Source organism: Kogia breviceps, chromosome 19, assembly GCF_026419965.1.
Source record: "Kogia breviceps isolate mKogBre1 chromosome 19, mKogBre1 haplotype 1, whole genome shotgun sequence".
Taxonomy (NCBI): Eukaryota; Metazoa; Chordata; class Mammalia; order Artiodactyla; family Physeteridae; genus Kogia; species Kogia breviceps.
The window spans coordinates 7453991-7473286 of NC_081328.1; the positions used below are offsets into that span (position 1 = coordinate 7453991).

General features: G+C 55.3%; 2 protein-coding genes across 16 annotated transcripts in view; both read left to right on the top strand.

The window, feature by feature from the left end:
• PIK3R5 (phosphoinositide-3-kinase regulatory subunit 5) overlaps nt 1-7854 on the top strand; it is a 70934-nt gene extending 63080 nt beyond the window's left edge. For 6 of the 11 annotated variants that reach the window (XM_067021817.1, XM_067021812.1, XM_067021816.1 and 3 more), the window contains 10 exons: nt 55-760; nt 869-1034; nt 1352-1477; nt 1930-2058; nt 2222-2315; nt 2597-2673; nt 4945-5038; nt 5158-5240; nt 5728-5840; nt 5947-7854. In XM_067021817.1, the coding sequence (XP_066877918.1) occupies nt 55-760; nt 869-1034; nt 1352-1477; nt 1930-2058; nt 2222-2315; nt 2597-2673; nt 4945-5038; nt 5158-5240; nt 5728-5840; nt 5947-6094 (1736 nt within the window). In that variant the 3' untranslated portion in view covers nt 6095-7854. The remainder of the gene's footprint in view (nt 1-54; nt 761-868; nt 1035-1351; nt 1478-1929; nt 2059-2221; nt 2316-2596; nt 2674-4944; nt 5039-5157; nt 5241-5727; nt 5841-5946) is intronic. The other 5 variants (XM_067021813.1, XM_059047502.2, XM_067021815.1 and 2 more) reach the window with 3 other exon arrangements.
• A 9400-nt stretch (nt 7855-17254) lies between these two features.
• PIK3R6 (phosphoinositide-3-kinase regulatory subunit 6) overlaps nt 17255-19296 on the top strand; it is a 42239-nt gene continuing 40197 nt past the window's right edge. For 4 of the 5 annotated variants that reach the window (XM_067021063.1, XM_067021059.1, XM_067021060.1 and 1 more), the window contains exon 1: nt 17347-17487. The gene's annotated coding sequence lies outside the window, so the exon portion shown is untranslated. Of the gene's footprint in view, nt 17488-19296 lie in introns of all 5 variants that reach the window. The other variant, XM_067021061.1, reaches the window with a different exon arrangement.

Genomic DNA, 19296 nt, shown 5'->3' on the forward strand with positions numbered 1-19296 from the left:
AGGGGTTCCAAGGGCTCAGACACCCAGACGCCGTCTCCCCTTGCTTCCCTGCAGACGTCCTGCAGGAAATCCTGCTCAAGGAGCAGGAGCTGCTCCAACCAGGAATCCTGGGGGACGAGGAGGACGAGGAGGACTTGGGAACCGAGGGGCATCGTGCTGAGAGGGACTCGCTGCTCTCCGCCGGCTCGGCAGCCTTGCACGACTCCGCCCTGTCCCTCGCCTCATCCCAGGCCTCGGGACCCGCCCTGTCCCGCCGGTTGCTGACCTCCTTTGTCTCGGGCCTCTCCGACGGCATGGACAGTGGCTACGTGGAGGACGGCGAGGAGGGCTCCTTCGAGTGGCCCAAGAGGCCTGGCAGCCAGGAACTCCGGGGCCACCGCAGGCCCGGGCAGAAGTTCAACAGGATCTATAAACTCTTCAAGAGCACCAGCCAGCTGGTGCTGCGGAGGGACTCCCGGACCCTGGAGGGCGGCCCGGACAGCGCCCCGCCCCTGCGGCGGGCCGGCAGCCTCTGCAGCCCCTGCGGCCCCCTGGACGGCCCGGCGCTGCCCCCGTCCCGGGCCCAGCGCTCCCGCTCCCTGCCCCAGCACGAGCGCGACCCCCAGCTGCCCGGCTGGCTCCTGGCCCCCGCCTCCCGTCACCAGCGCCGCTGCCCCTTCCTGAGCGGGGACGAGGACCCCGGGGCCTCCACGCTGCGCGTCGTGGTCTTCGGCTCCGATCGGATCTCGGGGAAGGTGGCCCGGGCGTACAGCAAGCTGCGGTGAGAGCCGAAACGGGGCGGCAGGGGCGTGCTGCCGGCGGCGTCTGGGCGCCAGGGCTGGGCTGCCAGAGGGACCAAGGGCCTCCCTTCTCACCGTCTTCTTCTCAGCAGGCGGCTGGAGAACAACCGTCCGCTCCTCACGCGGTTCTTCAAGCTCCAGTTCTTCTACGTGCCCGTGAAGCGGAGCCGCGGGCCCAGCGCCAGCGCCGGCCCAGCCCCTCGGAGCCAGACGCCGCCGCTCCCCACAGACTCCCCCAGGCGCCCCGGCCCGGCGGTAGGTCCCCAGCCCTGTGGACCCAGCAGGGCGGCAAAAAGCGAGGAGACGTGAGCAGGCCCCAGTGACCGGAAGGGGGCTGGCTCGGAAGTCACCGGCAGCCCTGTGTTTAGGGGCCGCCGCCTCCCCCCCCCCCCGGGCGTGGCCCCTGCCCTGCACTTGGCCGGACGGTGGGCGGGGGCACGTTTTGCTGTGTGACACGGCCTGAGAGTTGTCAGAGCTCTCCAAGGGCGCAGAGAAGCTCAGGGTGGGGCTGCAGGGGCCGCCCAGGGCCCCGAAGCGAGGGTGGCAGGGCATGACTCTCGCCCCCGCCCCAGGAGCTGGGTGCAGCCCCCTGGGAGGAGAGCACCAATGACATCTCCCACTACCTCGGCATGCTTGACCCCTGGTATGAGCGCAACGTGCTGGGCCTCATGCACCTGCCCCCTGAAGTCCTGTGCCAGGTAAGCGGCCCCCTTCCCGGGTGCAGGTGGAGGGCCCTGGCTGTGCCTGCGGCCCCGCTGGAGGACCAGGGCTCACTCGGGATCGAGCAGGGAGGGCTGAGCTGAACCCAGGGCTCGGGGGCCCAGGGAGGGCTCACCGCACCGAGCGGGAGGGGCCCCAGAGGGTCCAGCTGCCTTAGGCTTCAGCTCCCTTCCTCAACTCCCAGCTTTTGTCTAGCTCGGGGCTCATGGGCCAGTGAGGGAGGGGCGGAGGCCAGGCTGTGGGTCCTCCCTTGACCACTCCGTTTCCCGCCCCCATCTCACCGCGCCCCTCCCTGGCCACGTCTGCCTCGGGATCTCCACTCTGTGTGTCTGCACCTCTGTCTCTCTTCCTCTCATCCTCCCTTTCTCTCTCCCTCTCTGGCCACCTGTCCCTCGGGCTCGGGCTCAGGCTCGCCCCTCCCCACCCACAGCAGTCTCTGAAGGCTGAGTCCCGGCCCCTGGAGGGCTCTCCTGCCCAGCTGCCCATCCTGGCGGACATGCTGCTCTATTACTGCCGCTTCGCTGCCCGGCCGGTGCTGCTGCAGGTCTATCAGACCGAGGTGAGGCCCGCCTTGCCCCGCCCCTTCCCCCAGACTAGCTGCAGGGCTGCTCCCACACCCGGGCAGCCGGCAGCCCCGTGCCGCGGGAGCCCCGTGCCGCGGGTGCCTGTGCCGGGGCGCTCCTGGAGGTCCACGCTGATGCCCACGCCCCTGCCCTCCCCAGCTGACCTTCATCACCGGCGAGAAGACGACAGAGATCTTCATCCACTCCCTGGAGCTGGGTCACTCTGCCGCCACACGCGCCATCAAGGCTTCGGGTGGGTGCTGCCTGAGCCCCAGTGGAGGCGGGGCTGGGGGGCTGTCACACCGGAGAGGGGGGGACCCTGGGGTGGCGGGGCGCCGGGGCGCCAGGAGGCGGGGCCCCTGGAGGTAGAGCCAGAGGGAGGTGGGCCGGGATCTGGGGCCCTGGGGAGGAGGGGGTCCCAGGGCGGCGGGGCAGGAGGGACGAGAAGCGGGCGGGGAGGCAGAGCCCAGGGTCTGTGACGGGCACTGGAAGGAGAAGGAGCAGAGGGTCTGTCTGTCTGTCTGTGTGGCGCAGGTCCTGGCAGCAAGCGACTGGGCATCGATGGTGACCGGGAGGCCATCCCTCTAACACTACAGATTATTTACAGCAAGGTGAGACCGATGCTGGCCCCGCCTGTCCGGGATCTGCCCCCCGGCTGCCCCCACAGAGCCAGCCGCCTGTGCTCCCCGGCGGTCTTTCAAGGCTCTCCTGCATGCTGAGAGAAGGGGCAAGGAGAGGCAGTGGGCCTTCCTCTCCCCCTCTGCTTCCAAAGCCTCCAAATCCTCCAAATCCCCGGGTCCACCCCACTGCTGAACGGGCTCAGCCCTTCCGTGAAGTGCTGGGGCCCGGCCTCAGGGCTGGGGGTGAGAATGGGCCCCAGTGAGGGACAGGCCAGGGACTGCTGTGCCTGGTGGGGGTATGGGAGTAGGTTTGGTGTGCGGGGAGCTGGCGGGGGAGCCCACGAAGCACACCCAGGCTCTGGCCCACCCCCCGGACGGGCAGCCTCCTGCCTCCCTCCCTCCCTCAGCAATTTGAAAGATCTTTATTGAGCACCTACTCATGTCAGGTTCTGTGCTGGGCCGGGCCCTCCCTCTTAACTTCTCTAGAGGAGGGAGACAGACAATAAACAAGGAAACAAAAAGTGCCCAAGGTAATATTAAAGGGTGGCAAGTGATGACAAGGCAACCAAATGGCTGGTGGGATAGAGGCAATGGGATTCTTTCCATGTAGCGGCCGAGGCGGTTGGCAGGGGCACTGACACTCACTGGGTGCTATGTTCCGGGTGTTCGTTAAGCGCCCGCTGTGCCCCGGATGTTGTTCATGGCACAGGAACGTTCATGAGAGTGAGCAAAGCTTTTACAGTCTGGAGGGGTTAGACGATCCCACAACACATATAGTTACAACTGTGATGAACAGATGAAGGAGAGGTAAAGGGTTCTGTGAAACCCTTGATGGGATTGTTCAACCCAGTGAGGAAAGTTAGACAAGGTTCCTTGAGAAGGGCCATTGAGTCAATGTTGGAAAGAAAACCAGGAGTTAGTTAAGTAGGAAAAAAAGAGAGACGTGCCCTGCAGGTAGAGATAATAGCATGTGCAAAGGCCCTGTGGTGAGAGAGAACATGAACATCAAAGGGCACTGAAGGAGGACCAGAGGGGCTGGAGCAGAGACAGTGGTGGGTGGGGAAAGGATGATTAGGTGAAGCTAAAGAAATTGTCAGGGCTGGAATGCCAAGGGCCTTGGTTCAGTGAGAGGGGTTTTGTCCTTGTCCTAAGAGCAGTGGGTATCCTGTGAAGGGCTTTCAGTTTGGGGTGTGGCAGGGTCAGATTTGAGCTTTGGAAGCCCCCTGTGGTGGCTCTGTGGGGAATATTGGAGGGGACCCCAGGGAGTGTGGGAAAGCCAAGTCAGAGGCTCCCGTGGTTGTTCAGGCGAGAACATGGGCAGCCTGCACTAGAGAGGAAAGAAATGGGGGTTACATGTGAATCACATGAGCAGCAGGGCTTAGGGAAGGGTGAGAAAAGGAGAGGCTCCGACTCCTGGATTTCAGCCTTCTGCGACTGGCAGGCCATTTTCTCAGAAGAAGCCCAGCTCCAGTGGGGGAGTGGGTGTGGGCCATAGTGGGTTTGAGAGGGAAGGAGAGACCAGAACAGGCAGTGGGAAGGCGGGCCTGAGCTCAGAGGTGACGTGTGGAGATGGGTGTATAGGTGGCCATGGAGAAAGGGCCATGGCTGAGGCTCCCTCAAGGAGAAAGTAGGAATAACAGAGCGGAGGCCCCAGGAGAAGCTCCTGAGACCTGCGTCCTGTGATGAGGGCAGAGGAGGGTGATGGCACAAGGCAGAGGCCCCAGCCAGGCCGGCGGTGGGGAAGCCAGGAGCGCGCCGCCACGGACGCCCAGGAGAGGGGAGGGGTGGACAGGATGGCATTCTCCCGTAAGGCCAGGCAAGCTGAGGACTGAGGGTGCTTGTGGCTTTGGCAACGCGGAGGTCCCTGATGACAGAGACATTCAGACAAAGACCCAAAGAGGGGGCTCTGCCTGGGACCCCCTGCCCGTGAGCCTGTCTCTCCCTCACTCGGGGTTCAGAAGATCCTCAGACCACCCCTTGAGACATTCTCAGCACTCGCACCCCACGGCCCAGTCACCAGGCTGACCTGTGGACCAAGCCAGTGACCTGATGCCCCCCCCCGGATCCAGTAAGGTCTATATAGGGGTCGAGGGGCTCTTGGTGAAGAAGCTGGAAGGCTCGGGTGAATGAGAGCAAGCTTCCTGGGTGAGCGGCTGCAGGCGGCCGGTCTGGAGCCGCTTCTTCAAAGAGAAGGCAATAGGCACGGGGGCGGGGGGGGGGGGGGCATGCGCCTGAGAGGGTCCGGCTTTGCTGCCTTCCCAGGGGGCCATCAGTGGACGCAGTCGCTGGAGTAACATGGAGAAGGTCTGCACCTCCGTCAACCTCAGCAAGGCCTGCCGGCAGCAGGAGGACCTAGGTGAGGGGGCGGGGGGTGGGGGAGGGGGGAGGGGGAGGGGAGGGTGGGGGAGGGGGGAGGGGAGGAGGGGGAGGGGGGTTGGGTTCCTGAGCCTGGCCTGAGCCGCCCTTGCCCTTCAGACTCCAGCACGGAGGCCCTGACGCTAAACCTGACAGAAGTGGTGAAAAGGCAGAACCCTAAATCCAAGAAGGGCTTCAACCAGGTAAGCGCTTTCCTCTCCTCCCTGCCATCCCCTCGGGAGACTTACTGGGAGTGTGTGTGCCTGCGTGTGCGCGTGTGTGCGTGTGTACGGGGGGGTGTCCAAGGGCCGCACTGGGGCCTGTGGGTGGGAGGAGAGGCCGGCCAAGGGTGTGCACACCTGTGGGGCTCCGTGGTGGCCGCCAGGGGCGCCCCGAGTCCGAGACGGAGTGGCCTCTGTGTCAGGGAACTCGGGCTGTCACGGTGAGGACGGTGGGGTTTCTCCTCCCAGGACACCTGCTCCTTCCAGACTCAAGAAAGGGCAGAGGCTGGGGAGGAAGCGGGGCCCGACGGAGGGGCCAGTCCCCTGCACGCCCGTTGCGCCTGGAGAGCCGGCAGCCGAGCTCCTGCCCCACTCCCTGCACCCAGTCGAGCGGTTCCAGGGGAAGAAGCAGCCGAGGGCTGGCAGCTCCGGGGCCAGGGCTCCCGGGTGACCTGGGCCTTCCTTCTAGATCAGCGTGTCGCAGATCAAAGTGGACAGGGTGCAGATTATGGGCTCTAACGGCTGCCCCTTTGCCGTGTGCCTGGACCAGGACGAGAGGAAGATCCTGCAGAGCGTGGTCAGGTCAGAAAGCGGGGTCCCCCAGCTCTGCTTCAGCACCCCCCCCCCGGAAGCCTGGAGGGAGCTGGAGGGATGGGAGGCCTGCCCTGACGCCTGCCCTGCCCCACAGGTGTGAGGTGTCACCCTGCTACAAGCCGGAGAGGAGCAGCCCCTGCCCCCCGCCCCAGAGGCCCTCGTACCTGCAGGCACAGGCCGCACCCGACCTCTGCCCCCTCCTCTGTCTCCCCATCATGACTTTCAGCGGAGCTCTGCCCTAGCGGCCCGGCACCAGCCCGGACAGCAAGCCCGGGGGCAGCCTCCTCGGGGCCCCCTCCCTCTTGGAGGGCCTCGCTCCCCGTGGAGAACTGGACCACCCTTTGCTGGTTCAGGGTCCCGCTGTGGGCCCTGGCAGCAGGCAGGGGGCAGGGGTTAGGGGCTTGATGGCGCCTCAGGGCTCTGTTTGGGAAAGAAACAGGCATTAGGGACACGGGCCTGGCCTTACAGCCCCTCAGATCCCTCAGGTAGAAAGGAGAAGCATGGGCGGGCTGGCCTCTGAAGGCCTCTAGTGTGGTCTAGGATCCTTTCTAGAAGAAAGATCTGAGGCTCTGGTGCTCTGGGGTGTGGTTTAGGCCTCCTCCCCCAACCCTTGGCCAGGCCCACCCTTTACTTTGTCAGGGACTTGGGGAGCCCTTGGAGTCTGGGATTTCAGCCCCCCTACTCAGGGGTTCAAGGTGTAGAAACGTAGATGCGACTTTTCTGACCTCAGTACCGTTGCTCCCATCCCACGCCCCTCTCTGTCTCTCTCTCTCTCTCTCTCTCACACACACACACACACACACACACACCCTTTCTCTCTCTCTCAAGTTCCCCGGATCTTCTAAAAAACAGCACTAACACTTGACCTGTCTACTGTCAGGACTCAGAAGAGACTCTCTCTGGAGCCTCTTTCTGGATCGAGATCCTTGGGAGACAGGACAAGCTTAGATTCAGTGGCGTCTCAGTTACCTTCTAGCTAAATGACCAGAAGGAAGTGAATTAGCTTCTTCGAGCCTCCCTTTCCCGAGCACTAAGATGGGGGGATATAAGACCTCCTGAAAAGGCTGAGACAAAATGGTCTGCAAAGCGCCCGGCTCAGCCGCCGGCTCCTAGCAGGTGCTCAGTAAAGATCAGCGGCGTCGCCCCTTAAGCCCTGACTCACCTGTCTGGCGGGGGGGGGGGGGGGGGATGCTCTCGCCGCTCCCGCGACGCTCTTCCTTCCCTCCTTTCCAATTCACTGGTGAGGCAGGACCCAGACCGAGGGGGTAAGGAACACTCGGTTCTACCCTCTGAAGGAGGAGCGGCCTTCGCCAGGGTGAGAGGAGGGTTGCACACGTGCCTTCACCTCCTCCTCTCCCAGGTTGGCCCCTGTGCCCCACTTCCCATCTCACTCCACTGTGTGTGAAGTCTTCAAAGTTGCCTGGCAGCATCGCACCTGGGGAAGTTCCCAGAGGAGTAGAGGAGGGACAGTTGAGCTTGCGGAGCTTAGGGCCTGATTGGGGGGAAATGGCTGATACAGCATGAGAGCCAAAATGTTTAACTACCGGGTTGCAGTGGTTTGAGAAGCTGGAAGCTGATGTGGGCTAGGATGGTAGGTGGAGGGCGGACCTGGGCCTGCGATTTGGCCTCGTAGAGGTGGAGAAAGTAACCACGGAAGCAAGACAACTGTATTCTACGCAGAACCCCTCCTTCCCCTCCTGCTCCTGCTTCATCTGTTCCAAAGCTTCTGGGCTTATAGGAGCCCATGAAACCGCAGCCCAGAATACTCAGGACTGGAGAGAAGTGGACAGAGTGTCTCTGACCGCATATCGTCACCCTGCCGCTGTCAAGGCCATCTGTCCTTGGTTCAGGCCCCAGACAGTGGTTGGCAATATACCTTCAGTATTTTTTGTTGTGTGAGCTGATTGTCCTACTATTGACAGATGTTCGTGATTGACAGATGTTCAAGAATAAACGAGTGGAATTTAATATTATTGTCAAATAAAACTTGATTCCTCCTGGATTTAATGACTTACAGTTATTTTCCTGCTAGTTGGCTAGTTCACGGAAATCACTTCACACAGAGTGGAAATAAGATTCTTGGGCGGTTGTTTTGTTTATCTTTTTGTAATTTTCCTCTCTATCAAAAATACGCTTGTGCCGAAATTTTCTGTGTAATCCTCATCGTGCTGCCGAGAGGAAGGGAAGTGAGATCCTTGCTGACCCTCTGGACCTGGGGCTGTTATTAGACTTGGCTCCTAGGGAGGGAGAGAAAAGGAGGTGGAGGGATGGTGGAGGACACCTGTGACCTGGGAGAAGTAGGTAAGCACCAGGCTTCCAGCACAACCACATGGGACGGAGGAAGAAGGAACCGTGAGAGGCTTTAGCTCTGTATCAGCGAGCTGTTGCAAACAGGAAAGCACACCTGATGCTCAATGGACCACAACCGTGATCATTTATTCTCGCTCGTACATCTACGGGACATCTAGGGATCAAGGTGGGGCTCAGAGTGGCTTGGCTCCAAGCTGCAGGTTGGGTTCAGGTCTGCTCTATGCGTTCCTCGGGTACCTTGGGTCAGCCTGTTAGCATAGGAGGGGTAAGCAGAGACATGTGATGCCTCCTGGGGCCTGAGCCTGGAACTGGCACAGTATCTCTTCTGCCAACATTCAGGCGGCCAAAATCGATGAAGGACATCAGCCCCACAGAGTCAATAAACTCAGCAAACCTCACACAAGAGAAAAATAAAACTGCATGAGAAGAGCACTTCACCTCTGATATTCTTTCCAAAACCCTATGACCCAAGACTAATAATGAGGAAAATGCCAGACAAACCCAGATTGTGGGGCATTCTACAGGATAATCTGACCAGTACTCACTCCAGTGTCATGAAATACAAGGAAGGACTGAAAAATTCACAGATTGAAGGAGACCAAGGAAACCTGAAAACGTGGGATCCTGAAACAGAAAGAATCTTAATGGAAAAACTGCTGAAATCCCAACAAAGTCTGGAGTTTAGTTTAAACACACACACACACACACACACAAGTGCCCCTTGTCAAACTTCTGAGAGAAAAAAAGTAATGAGAAAATCTGAAAGACAGCCAGAGGAAAAAAATACACTTAATCGTCAAAGGAGCAACAACTAAACTGAGAGCTCCCTTCTCTACGGAAACAATGGAAGCCAGAATACAATGAAATGACATATTTAAAGTGCTGAAAAGAAAAAAAACAAAACCTGTCAACTTAGAATTCTATACCTGCGATTGTTCAATGATTTTTAAAAAATTATACACTGCTCACAAGAGAAATTCTTTAAATGTAAGAACACAGGAAGGCTGAAAGCAAAAGGATGGAAAGAATAACACCATGCAAACATGTCCCAGAAAGATGGTGGTGTTACACCAATATCCGACAAATATTTTAATGTCAGAAGCATTATAGAAGATAGAGGGGCATTTTATAAATTTAAACTATAAAGCAATAATTGACAGAATTAACATTTCCACAACTATAGTGAAGGACTTTAACACATTTCTCTCAGTAGCTGATAGAACAAATAGACAAAAAAAAAAATCAGAGTTATAGAAGATCTGGACAACACAATTAACAAATTTAATCTCATTAAAATAGAACACTGTGTGCTCAACAACAATAGAATTCACATTGTTTTCAAGTACGAGTAGAATATCAAATTTCAAATGATTGAAATCAAACTGAGTATATTCCCTGACTACAATGAAATTAAACTATCAATAAGGTAAATTTTACTAGAAAATCCCAACTGCTTGTAAATCAGGCACTTCATCTCTAAATAATCCAGGGGCCAAGAAAGAAAGAAAAGTGGAAACTAGAAAATATATTGAAGTGGTTAATAATGAGTATATGTTACTGAAACTCTCAGGATGCTTAAGCAATACTTAGGAGAAAATTTATTGCCATAGAAAAAGCATATCTTGGGGCTTCCCTGGTGGCGCAGTGGTTGAGAATCCGCCTGCCGATGCAGGGGACGTGGGTTCGTGCCCCGGTCCGGGAAGATCCCACGTGCCGCGGGGCGGCTGGGCCCGTGAGCCGTGGCCGCTGCGCCTGCGCGTCCGGAGCCTGTGCCCCGCAACGGGAGAGGCCACAGCAGTGAGAGGCCCGCGTACCGCAAAAAACAACAACAAAGCATATCTTATAATAGAGCAAAAACTCAGTTATTTACATTTACATCTCAGAAAGCTAGAGAAAGAATAGTATATCAATCCTAAAGAAAGTAGAAGGAAGGAAATAAGTGTAATAGCAGAAATTTATGAATTAGAAAACCAACATACTAATTGAAAACCCCCTAGCAAGACTGATGAGAGAACAAATTATCAATATCATGAATGAAAAAGAAGACATCTCTACAGATCCTGTACACACTAAAAAGGTAATAAAGGGATATTATAGATTTACCAATACAGTTGGTGATTTGGATAAAACAGAATTTTCTCAAAAATACGCTTTGCCCATCTGACGGAAGAAATGGATATCCCAAATAGGCTAATATAATTAAAGAAATTGAAACCATTATTTTCTTAAGTCGACTGGCAACCAATCATGTTTTTACTGTCTCCATAGTTACAAATTTTCCAGAATATCATATAGTTGGAGCCATACAGTATGTAGCTTTTTCAGATTGGCTTCTTTCACTTAACAATATGCATTGAAGATTCCTCCATGTCTTCGTGGTTTCATAGCTCCTTTCTTTTTGTTTGCCGAATTTTCATTTTATTGATGGACCACAGTTTGTTTATTCGTTCACCTACTGAAGAGGACATCTTGGTTGATACCATTTTTTGGCAGTTCTGAATAAAACTGCCATAAACATTTGTGTGCTGATTTTGTTTTGGGTTTTTTTGCGGTACGCGGGCCTCTCACTGCTGTGGCCTCTCCCGTTACGGAGCACAGGCTCCGGATGCGCAGGCGCAGCGGCCACGGCTCACGGGCCCAGCCGCTCCGCGGCACGTGGAATCTTCCCGAACCGGGGCACGAACCCGCGTCCCCTGCATCGACAGGCGGACTCTCAACCACTGCGCCACCAGGGAAGCCCTGTGTGCTGGTTTTTGTTCGGACGTACGTACGTTTTCAACTCATTTGGGTAAATACCAAGGAGCACAATTGCTTGATCGTATGGTACAAATATATTTAGGTTTTTCCGTTTTGTTTCGTTTGCTAAGTGCCAAACTGTCTTCCAATGTGGCTGGGCCCCTTTTTTCATTCTCACCAGCAACGAATGAGCGTTGCTGTAGCTCCGCATCCTTAGAAGCATTAGGTATTGTCAGTGCTATGGGTTTTATCCCTTCTGATGGGTGTGTAGCGATATCTCGTTGTCTTAGCTTGCTGTACCCTAAAGACTATGGCGTTGAGCGTATTTTCATGTGTTTATCTGCCATACGTATATTTTCTTTGGTGAGGTGTTTGTTCAGATCTTTGGCCCTTTTTTAAAACATTTTATTGGAGTATAATTGCTCTCAATGGTGTGGTTTTGCCTATGTTTCAACTGAGTTGTTTCCTTATTGTTGAATTTTGAGTTTTTTGTATATTTTGGATACCAGTCCTTTATCGGATATGCGTTTCGCGAATATTTTCTGCCAGTCTATGGCGTGTGTTTTCATTCTCTTAACAGTGCCTTTTGCAGAGCAGATGGTCTTAATTTTAACGAAGTCCTATTTGTCAGCTTCCTCTGGGGCCCAGGCCATGGTGGTCTGGTACCATCCTTAGACCTCTTCCTAAGGTCCCTGACATCCAAGTCACGCCTCCTCCGGAGGGAAGGCTCTCCCACAACCCCTGTGTCAAGGAACGCTTGGAGCCCTCTCGGTCTGCTCAAAGCAGGGGCATCAGAGAGTTTTCCAGCCCCTGCAGCTTCACCCCCACGGGAGACGGGTGTGGACCTGGACTGCTTGGCACCTGCCCTGGGCAGACTTCCCTTCCCCCACTGTCACGCCCACCCCACCCTCGAGCACTGGGAGGTTAGCCGCTGCCCTGGGAAGAGGGCTTCTTGGTTTTCTTGGGGAAGAAGCTACTCCCTCCTTTACCCAAGTCTCTGAATCCCTCTTCACTCCCCTAACCCTAACCAGCGAAGGGGGGTAAAGGGAGCTCCTCCCCCACCAAGGAAAGGGGCCTCTCTGAGCAAAACTGTAGCCGCAGGTCTACGGAAGCAGGACTGCCTGGGAAAGAAGCCGGAGAAAGCTAGGAAGGCTTTGCAAACACACTCTCCAATCCCTCGGGTTACAGACGGGCAAACCGAGACCCAGAGAGGAAGGGACGGAGCAGAGGCAGCTAGGACCAGAGCCCGGCCAGGACGCTCTGTCTCCTGCCCGAGTGCGTGTGCACAGGCCAGGGAGTTTGCGTAGGTAATAAAGGATTGGGCTCTTCAGGTTTTCTCACTGACGTCCTGATCGATCCGCAGCCTTCTAGGTGCGAATTTTATACAGACAAGCGCCTCCAGCTCCTCCTCCACACTCTGCGAAGCTTGCAGACCTGCCCTGGAGGAACCTGCCTTATTAGGAAGGTAAAGGGGAGGGGGGCGGTGCGAGGGTGCTGGGGCAGGGAAGGATGGTCTCCAGGCTGACCTGAGGACAGGGGGAGTAAGAGGATGCCAGGCCCTGCCCTCCAGGGCCACCCCAGGTTCTCTCTGCCCTTGACCCCGTTTCAGAGGGGCCTGAGGAGTTTGGAGGGGGCACAGGTGCAAAGGGAGGCCTGGGCAGAGAAGTTTTCCTCACCACCTTGAAGGATGGCTTGTGCAAGAAGGAATGGTCTGGGTTTCTCTGTATCGTTCCCATCTTGCGGGCCTCTCACTGTTGTGGCCTCTCCCATTGCGGAGCACAGGCTCCGGACGCGCAGGCGCAGTGGCCGCGGCTCACGGGCCCAGCCGCTCCGCGGCACGTGGGATCTTCCCAGACCGGGGCACGAACCCGCGTCCCCTGCATCGGCAGGCGGACTCTCAACCACTGCGCCACCAGGGAAGCCCTATCGTTCCCATCTTGATCCATGTAAACGTGTTACTAGTCCAGCAAATACAGACATTTAAATTTAAGATAGAATGTGGTTGGTCCTTAGGTACTGATAATGATTTGCAAGAAACAAAGCAAGCTGAAAAACAATCTGTGTAAATCACCCCAAGCTATGGCCCATGGTGGTCACTGGGAGGGGAGGGGAAAGAAACTGAGAAGGGGGAGGAGGAGGCTTGCTTTTTTATTCTGTATACTGCTGTATAATGTTTGTTATTACAATGAAAATATAGTTTTGAATTGCCTGAGCAATATTTTAAACACTAAAATTTAAAAAAAATGTTGCCAGGGTTTAAAATCAAAATTCCTTCTCCCCCCAAAATAAGAGTGGCTGAAAGGTGAGGGAATGGATAAAAACAGAAATCAGTTTCCTACAAACGTCACCCCATTACCCCTAACTCTGTGTGCTCACACAACCAACAAAACCACACTGCTGGGTTTCCCTGGTGGCGCGGTGGTTGGGAGCCCGCCGGCCGATGCAGGGGACGCGGGTTCGTGCCCCGGTCCGGGAAGGTCCCACGTACCGCGGAGCGGCTGGGCCTGTGAGTCGTGGCCGCTGCGCCTGCGCGTCCGGAGCCCGTGCTCCGCAACGGGAGAGGCCGCGACAGTGAGAGACCCGCGTACCGCAAAAAAGTAAATAAATAAACCACACTGCTGGAAGTCAAGGGTGGAAAATCCCCGATTCGAGTACTGTTCCTCGCCAGACATTACTAGTTGCTAACAAGGTCCCAGGAGATACTGATGCTGCCAGTCCAGGAACCATGCTTTGCGAAACGCTGGTTTAGGGCGTGATGTTGTTCTGCTGCCCTGGAGGGAATTCACTAGAAGCAGGGGTGCCCACCAGGTGAGTGCCAGACTTGCCACTGCCTTGGTCTTCCTGCAATAGAGTTGAGAGCCAAGGAACACAGGCCAGGCTTCAGGCTGGCTCAGCCTGCCTGCGGGTCCTGCCTGTGGTCCAACAATGAACTCTCTGGACTAGGTGTTTCCTGGTTTAAGTCCCATCATCTGCCAGTTATACGAGCCTTTAAACTCAAGTTTACCCATCTGCATAATGGTCCTAACTCTTGAAGTGATTGTATAGATAAAGTAAAATGTGTTTCTATAACAGCTATTTTCTGGTTTATTACCTCTCACTGCTTTCTAAGGGTGGGTCCTACCAACCAGAAAACCATTTGTTTTTTGGTTGTTGTTAATGAGTTTGGGGTATAAAAACTGGGAGGCAAGGATTAGAATGGAGTTGAGGTGGTCTGAATGCACTTCAAGAGGACTTGGCTATGTTTGTGAAAAAATCTGGGTGGGAGGAGCCAGGAGTTAGTGAGTTGGGGTCACGGGGAGAAAAGAGAAAGGAAAAAAAAAAAAACTCTACCAAGTCCAACGGCATGGCCTGGAGGAGGGCGTCCGGACAACAGAAGTATCCACGGAAGATTTTTAAATAGCTTGTTAAAAGATGAGTAATAGCCACTTCTTTTCCATCCTCCTAATGTAATCGTCAGTAAAATCTACATTGCTTATTAGGATTTTCTGAGAGTGAACTTGGAAAACTCAAAGAGATGATGAATTCTGCATCGGCTGCTGAATGATCCCAGAGGGGGACCCCCGCAGAATATGGGGCTAGAGCAATGCACAGGTGGCCCTGGGTTTCCTGTATCCAAAACAAATAATTCTTCCCTGACTCCAATACCCTGGCCCTCTAGAGTGCCCTGAGCCAGCACTCACTCCCTACCACCACAGTAACAAGAGGATTTAGTTTGTTTTAATTTGTTTAAAAATTTAAAGTTTCATTTGTTTAAACCTCTCAGCTGCTTAGTAATAGACAGGGAAATAAGTAAGACATGTCTTTCTGAATAAAGGGGACTAGAAAGAGGAGTGAGGATGGAACAGAAGCGGTGGATTGTCTGCAGGAAAGATAAGTAACTTGGCAGCTCCAAGGTGAATTAGTGAACAGAGTTCCAAACGCCCAGGCTGGGATAGAGGAACCTGGGAGGCTATCACAGCTGTGCCCAAAGGGGCCATAGATGTTGAGCCTCTGCTTCTGTATCTTGGGCATTGATCACCCCAGAATGGCTTTTCAACCATTAGCTAACCAGGTGATCTAGGAACCAGAGCAGTAAGTGCAGGGAACCCTCACCCTCTCGAGTCTGATGCTTTTATGGATCGTGTTGGTCTTGCTGGGGGAAAGGGCTGTTCCTGAGAGATCGGTGCAGATGGGAAACTTGGCAACAGACGGCCTGAAAAGCCGTCTTAGGTTTTAAACAAACCCTAAGAAGAGCATCTGGAGGGACACGGCGTCACTGGGAACAATCAGAGGGGCGATGCCACCCCCTTGGTGATGGTAGGTGTGGTGCGCTGGGGGCAGGTATGGGGTCTTGGTCCTACCTCTGTCTACGTCCTTCACTCTCTCTTTGTCTCCTGGCTGGCTATCAGCTGCGTGCCCTCCAAATGAGGACGCCTCAGCTCCTCCTTGCAGGGGACAGCTCCCAGGCTGTCCACGGTCACCAAGCAGCCCCTTCCGTGGCTACCACACCCACGGTCGTTGCAGAGACATCAGCCGATGATAAGAGGAGCAGAGCAGCCACAAGAGGCTGACACCAACTTGTGATTTCCGACTCAGTCAGGCCAAAGCTGATAAGGAGAAGGGGCTGCCTGTGATGTCCACACTGCTGCTGCTGCTGAGTCCTGAACCTGCAAGGGCTGACTTCTTGGTCCTTTATCCTGTCCTGGACTTATTCACTTCACTCATTCATTCCCTCATTCATTCGTTCATCCAGTCATCTCTTTGTTTTATTTACGGAGGCAGACTGTGACTGTCTCTTAACATTCTCTTATCCTGTGATAGATAGAATAATGAATAAGGCCCAGCCTCTGCTTTCTCAGAACTTACAGGGGGAGGGATGGGGCAGACATGTGACCTAAGAATACAAAGATGCAAGATAAAATGTGAGTTCAGTCACGTGAGTGGGACGGAAAAGAAGCAGCTATGAGAGGGAAGCTGAGCTCTAGAGCAAATGATTCAAATTTCTGGACTTTTTTCTTTTTTTCAAATGGCCTTTTCTACAAAAGGAAGGGATGGAACAGAGCCCACTCGGCCCTTGCAGAGAAAGGTCAGCGGCTTCTCCTTTGGTTGCAAAGGAGAAACCCAAGTGACAGAAACCCAGTGCAAACAGTCTTCATCGAAAAGGAGGGGGCATTTATTGGATCACATAGTTGAACAATTAAGAGAAGATCTAGGCATCAGGGTTTCAGGCACAGCTGGATCCAGGCATTCATGCAGTCTGCAGTCTGCCTCTCTCCAGAGCCCTTTAGGCATTAGGCCAAATTGGATGACAGCATAGAGTGTGTGAGTTTTTCAAAGGTCTAGAAATGTGTTGGCGATTCCTCCCAATATTGCTTGTCTTCAAAATATGAGAAAAAGAAAGAATACGACAAACTAGCAAACATGTCACCTTGGAGGCGATCTGCTCCCCAGCACTGCCCTCTCCTAATCATCAAGGTCAGCAGATGCTTTTCGGTGCTCTTTGTCCACGTCTTCTCTGCAGTCTTGGACACCGTTGACCATCAAGTCCTTGACACTGTCCCACCCCCAGCTTCCATGGTACTCCACTTTCCCTCCTGACCTGTTTTGCCCTCTTCTGTACGGAAGGAAGGATGATTAGGAGTGAGCCAGGAGAAGGGTTGGGAAGAGAATCCCAACTTCACTGCACATGTGAAGGCCTGGAGGTGGGAGACGGCCTGGATCATTAAGGAACTGCAGTCGTTCTGGAAGGCGTCAGAGCAAGGGGGTAAAGCCTGAGGTTGGCCCTTCTTGAGAAGGGCCTTGCAAGTCATGCTAAGGAATTTGGGCCATTCTCTTGAAGGTAATAGGGAGCTGTTGAAGGTTGTAACAAGGTGTAACGCGATCAGATTTGTGTTTCACTATCAGAAAGAGACCTTTGGCCGTGAGGCCGAGGCAGGGAGACATCAGGCAGTTGTCATAATTTAGGAGAAAAACAATGGTGACCTCATGACAGCCATGGGGGATGGGAAAAAAAAAGTGGGACAATTCATGAGACAGTGACAAGACTTGGTGCTGTTTAGGTGTAACAGGTGAGGGAGGGGGAGGTGTGAAGAATGACACCCAGGTTTCGGATTCTGAGATGAGCAGCAGAGAGGTGGGTTTAGAGGGTGAAACGAGGAACTGGCTTCGCACCTGTTGAGTCGGAGGAACTTGGGGCCATCTGGCTGACGGTGTCGGTGGGGTGGGGCGGGGGGTTCTTGGTGTGTCTGGAGCTCGAGAAAGAAGTCACGGCTCCCTGCATCACTGCCCAGGCAGCGCCAGCGGGGGGCCCACGGAGGTGCCACCCTCCCACCCAATCAGAATAAAGAACCTCCGGTGGCCAGTGGATGACCACAGACACTTCTCTAGAAAGCAACCTCGCAGCAGGATGTGCTCTGGGAGGAGCTTTGAGGGCCATGGGGAAGGGGAAGGAAGAGGAGGGGACAGAGCCAGGCCTGTGCGACACTGGGCTTTTCTCTGCAGGTCTGGAGGCTGCAGACACCGGTCAGGGCTCGTCTAAGACATCAGGTGGTCCCGGGCCGGAGGCCTCCCTGGGCAGGACTGGGGACAGCTGAGCTGCAGCTGAGCCAAGGTAGGCGCTGGCTGGGGGTAGGGTCTCCAGGGAGGGAGCCGGGAGAGGCCGATCTGAGCAGAGCAGATGAAGGGTCCAGGAGGAGGGACGCTGGAAGGGGAGCCCGTGAGGGGCAAGACACCCCTGGCGCTTGTGAATACACGCCCAGCCGTTCTGAGACGGGTTGCCCAGATGTGGTGGCTACTATGCCCATTCTGCCAAGTTAAGATTATCCAACCCGGGCGGTCCAGTGGTTAGGACTCCGCACTTCTGATGCAAGGGGCACGGGTTCGATCCCTGGTGAGGGAACTAAGATCCCACATGCCTCGAGGTGCGGCCAAAAACAAATTTTTTTTTAAGATTATTCAATCCATTTTCACAAGAAGAAAGGACGCAGGACCCTGTGAGAAGACCTCTCCTTTCCTCTCCGAATCCTGTAAATGCCAGTAATAACAGGACTAATTATTCACGCCTGATGCTATAGAATATTCATTAGCCCATTGGATTCTCACGGGCGATTGGAGGAAGGCTGGGCATGTTTCTAATGCCGGTTTATAGGTCAGGAGACTGAGGCAACTGACTTGCCAAAGACTGCAGAGGGGGTAAGCAAGGCTGGGTCCCCATCTGTGCCCCTCCTGGGACATCACCTGTCCATCTCTGTCTCGAGCCTTGGCCATTCTCCACACACACACACACACACACACACACACACACACACGGATCGAGCATCTTCTACGTGTGCAGCCGGCGCCAGAGTCCAACCAGAGCCGTGTCTCCGTCCTTGAGAAGTGCCCGGCTGGTGTGGGGTTGAGACACGGCCGTGAGTGGCTAACACAGACAGTAACCGGCGCCGGGGCCGCTGGAGGCGCGGTGTGCGCGCAGGTGGAGAGAGCCCCGCAGGTGTGGCATCAGGGAGGGCTCCGCGCAAAGTAGCACCTGGGTCTTGAGGGAGACGGAGGGCTCGTGTGCAGAGATGGAGCGGCGGGCGGCCCGGTGAGGGGGGCAAAGTGCGCAAACCCAGAGTAGGAGAGTGGGTGTGAACAGCGAGAAAGAACAGCTAGAGATTCCGTTGGGCTGCTAACGCGTGGGGTTTGCGGCGGACTTAGCAGCGTGGGCCTCTCCCGTTTCTTTATTTAGCTCTAAGTAAGCGGCTTTTGAACATCATCTCATTGAGTCCTCACAGTAATCTTGTGAGGTAGGTGCTAATATTAGGTCTCCTTTAAAGAGAGGGAAACTGAGGCACAAGGGCTCCAAGCAACGTGTTGCCATAGCAACAGAGAGGCCTGGAACCCGGGCAGTCCAGCACCAAATGCTAACCTGCCCGGCCACTCTGCCACTTTCCTGTGTTACCGCCTCGATGTGAATGCCAGGCTGCCTCGTGGCTTCCTGGTCTGCATCCAGGCCCTGTCACATTCCTCCCAAGCTCCCCCCGCCCCCCTACCAGGAACAATGCTCTCCTCCTCCCCCCTCGACCAGCCCTCTCGCATCCAGGTGTTTCCTTCCCATCCGGAGGCAGACTCCGTGAGGAAGTGGGCCTGCCCGGTCCTCAGGGGACAGCGGGGGAGCAGGGCTTTTGGGAATCTGGAAAGCCCAGCGGGCCTCGTGGGATGAGGGTCGACAGGGGCCCCCCCTCGGAACCCCAAGCTCTGCATTTCCACCCCCCACTCATCACAGGCTCTGAACCAAAGAACTGGGTGTGTCGTCATCTGGCAAGTCTGTCTCTACCGAGAGAAAAACTCAGAGTCCTGGAAATGGCATCTGCCCCGATAGCCTGGGGGCGGGCGGCCTGCAACGCGGGTGGGAGGAGAGGGGAGTGGTTCGGCGGTAGGG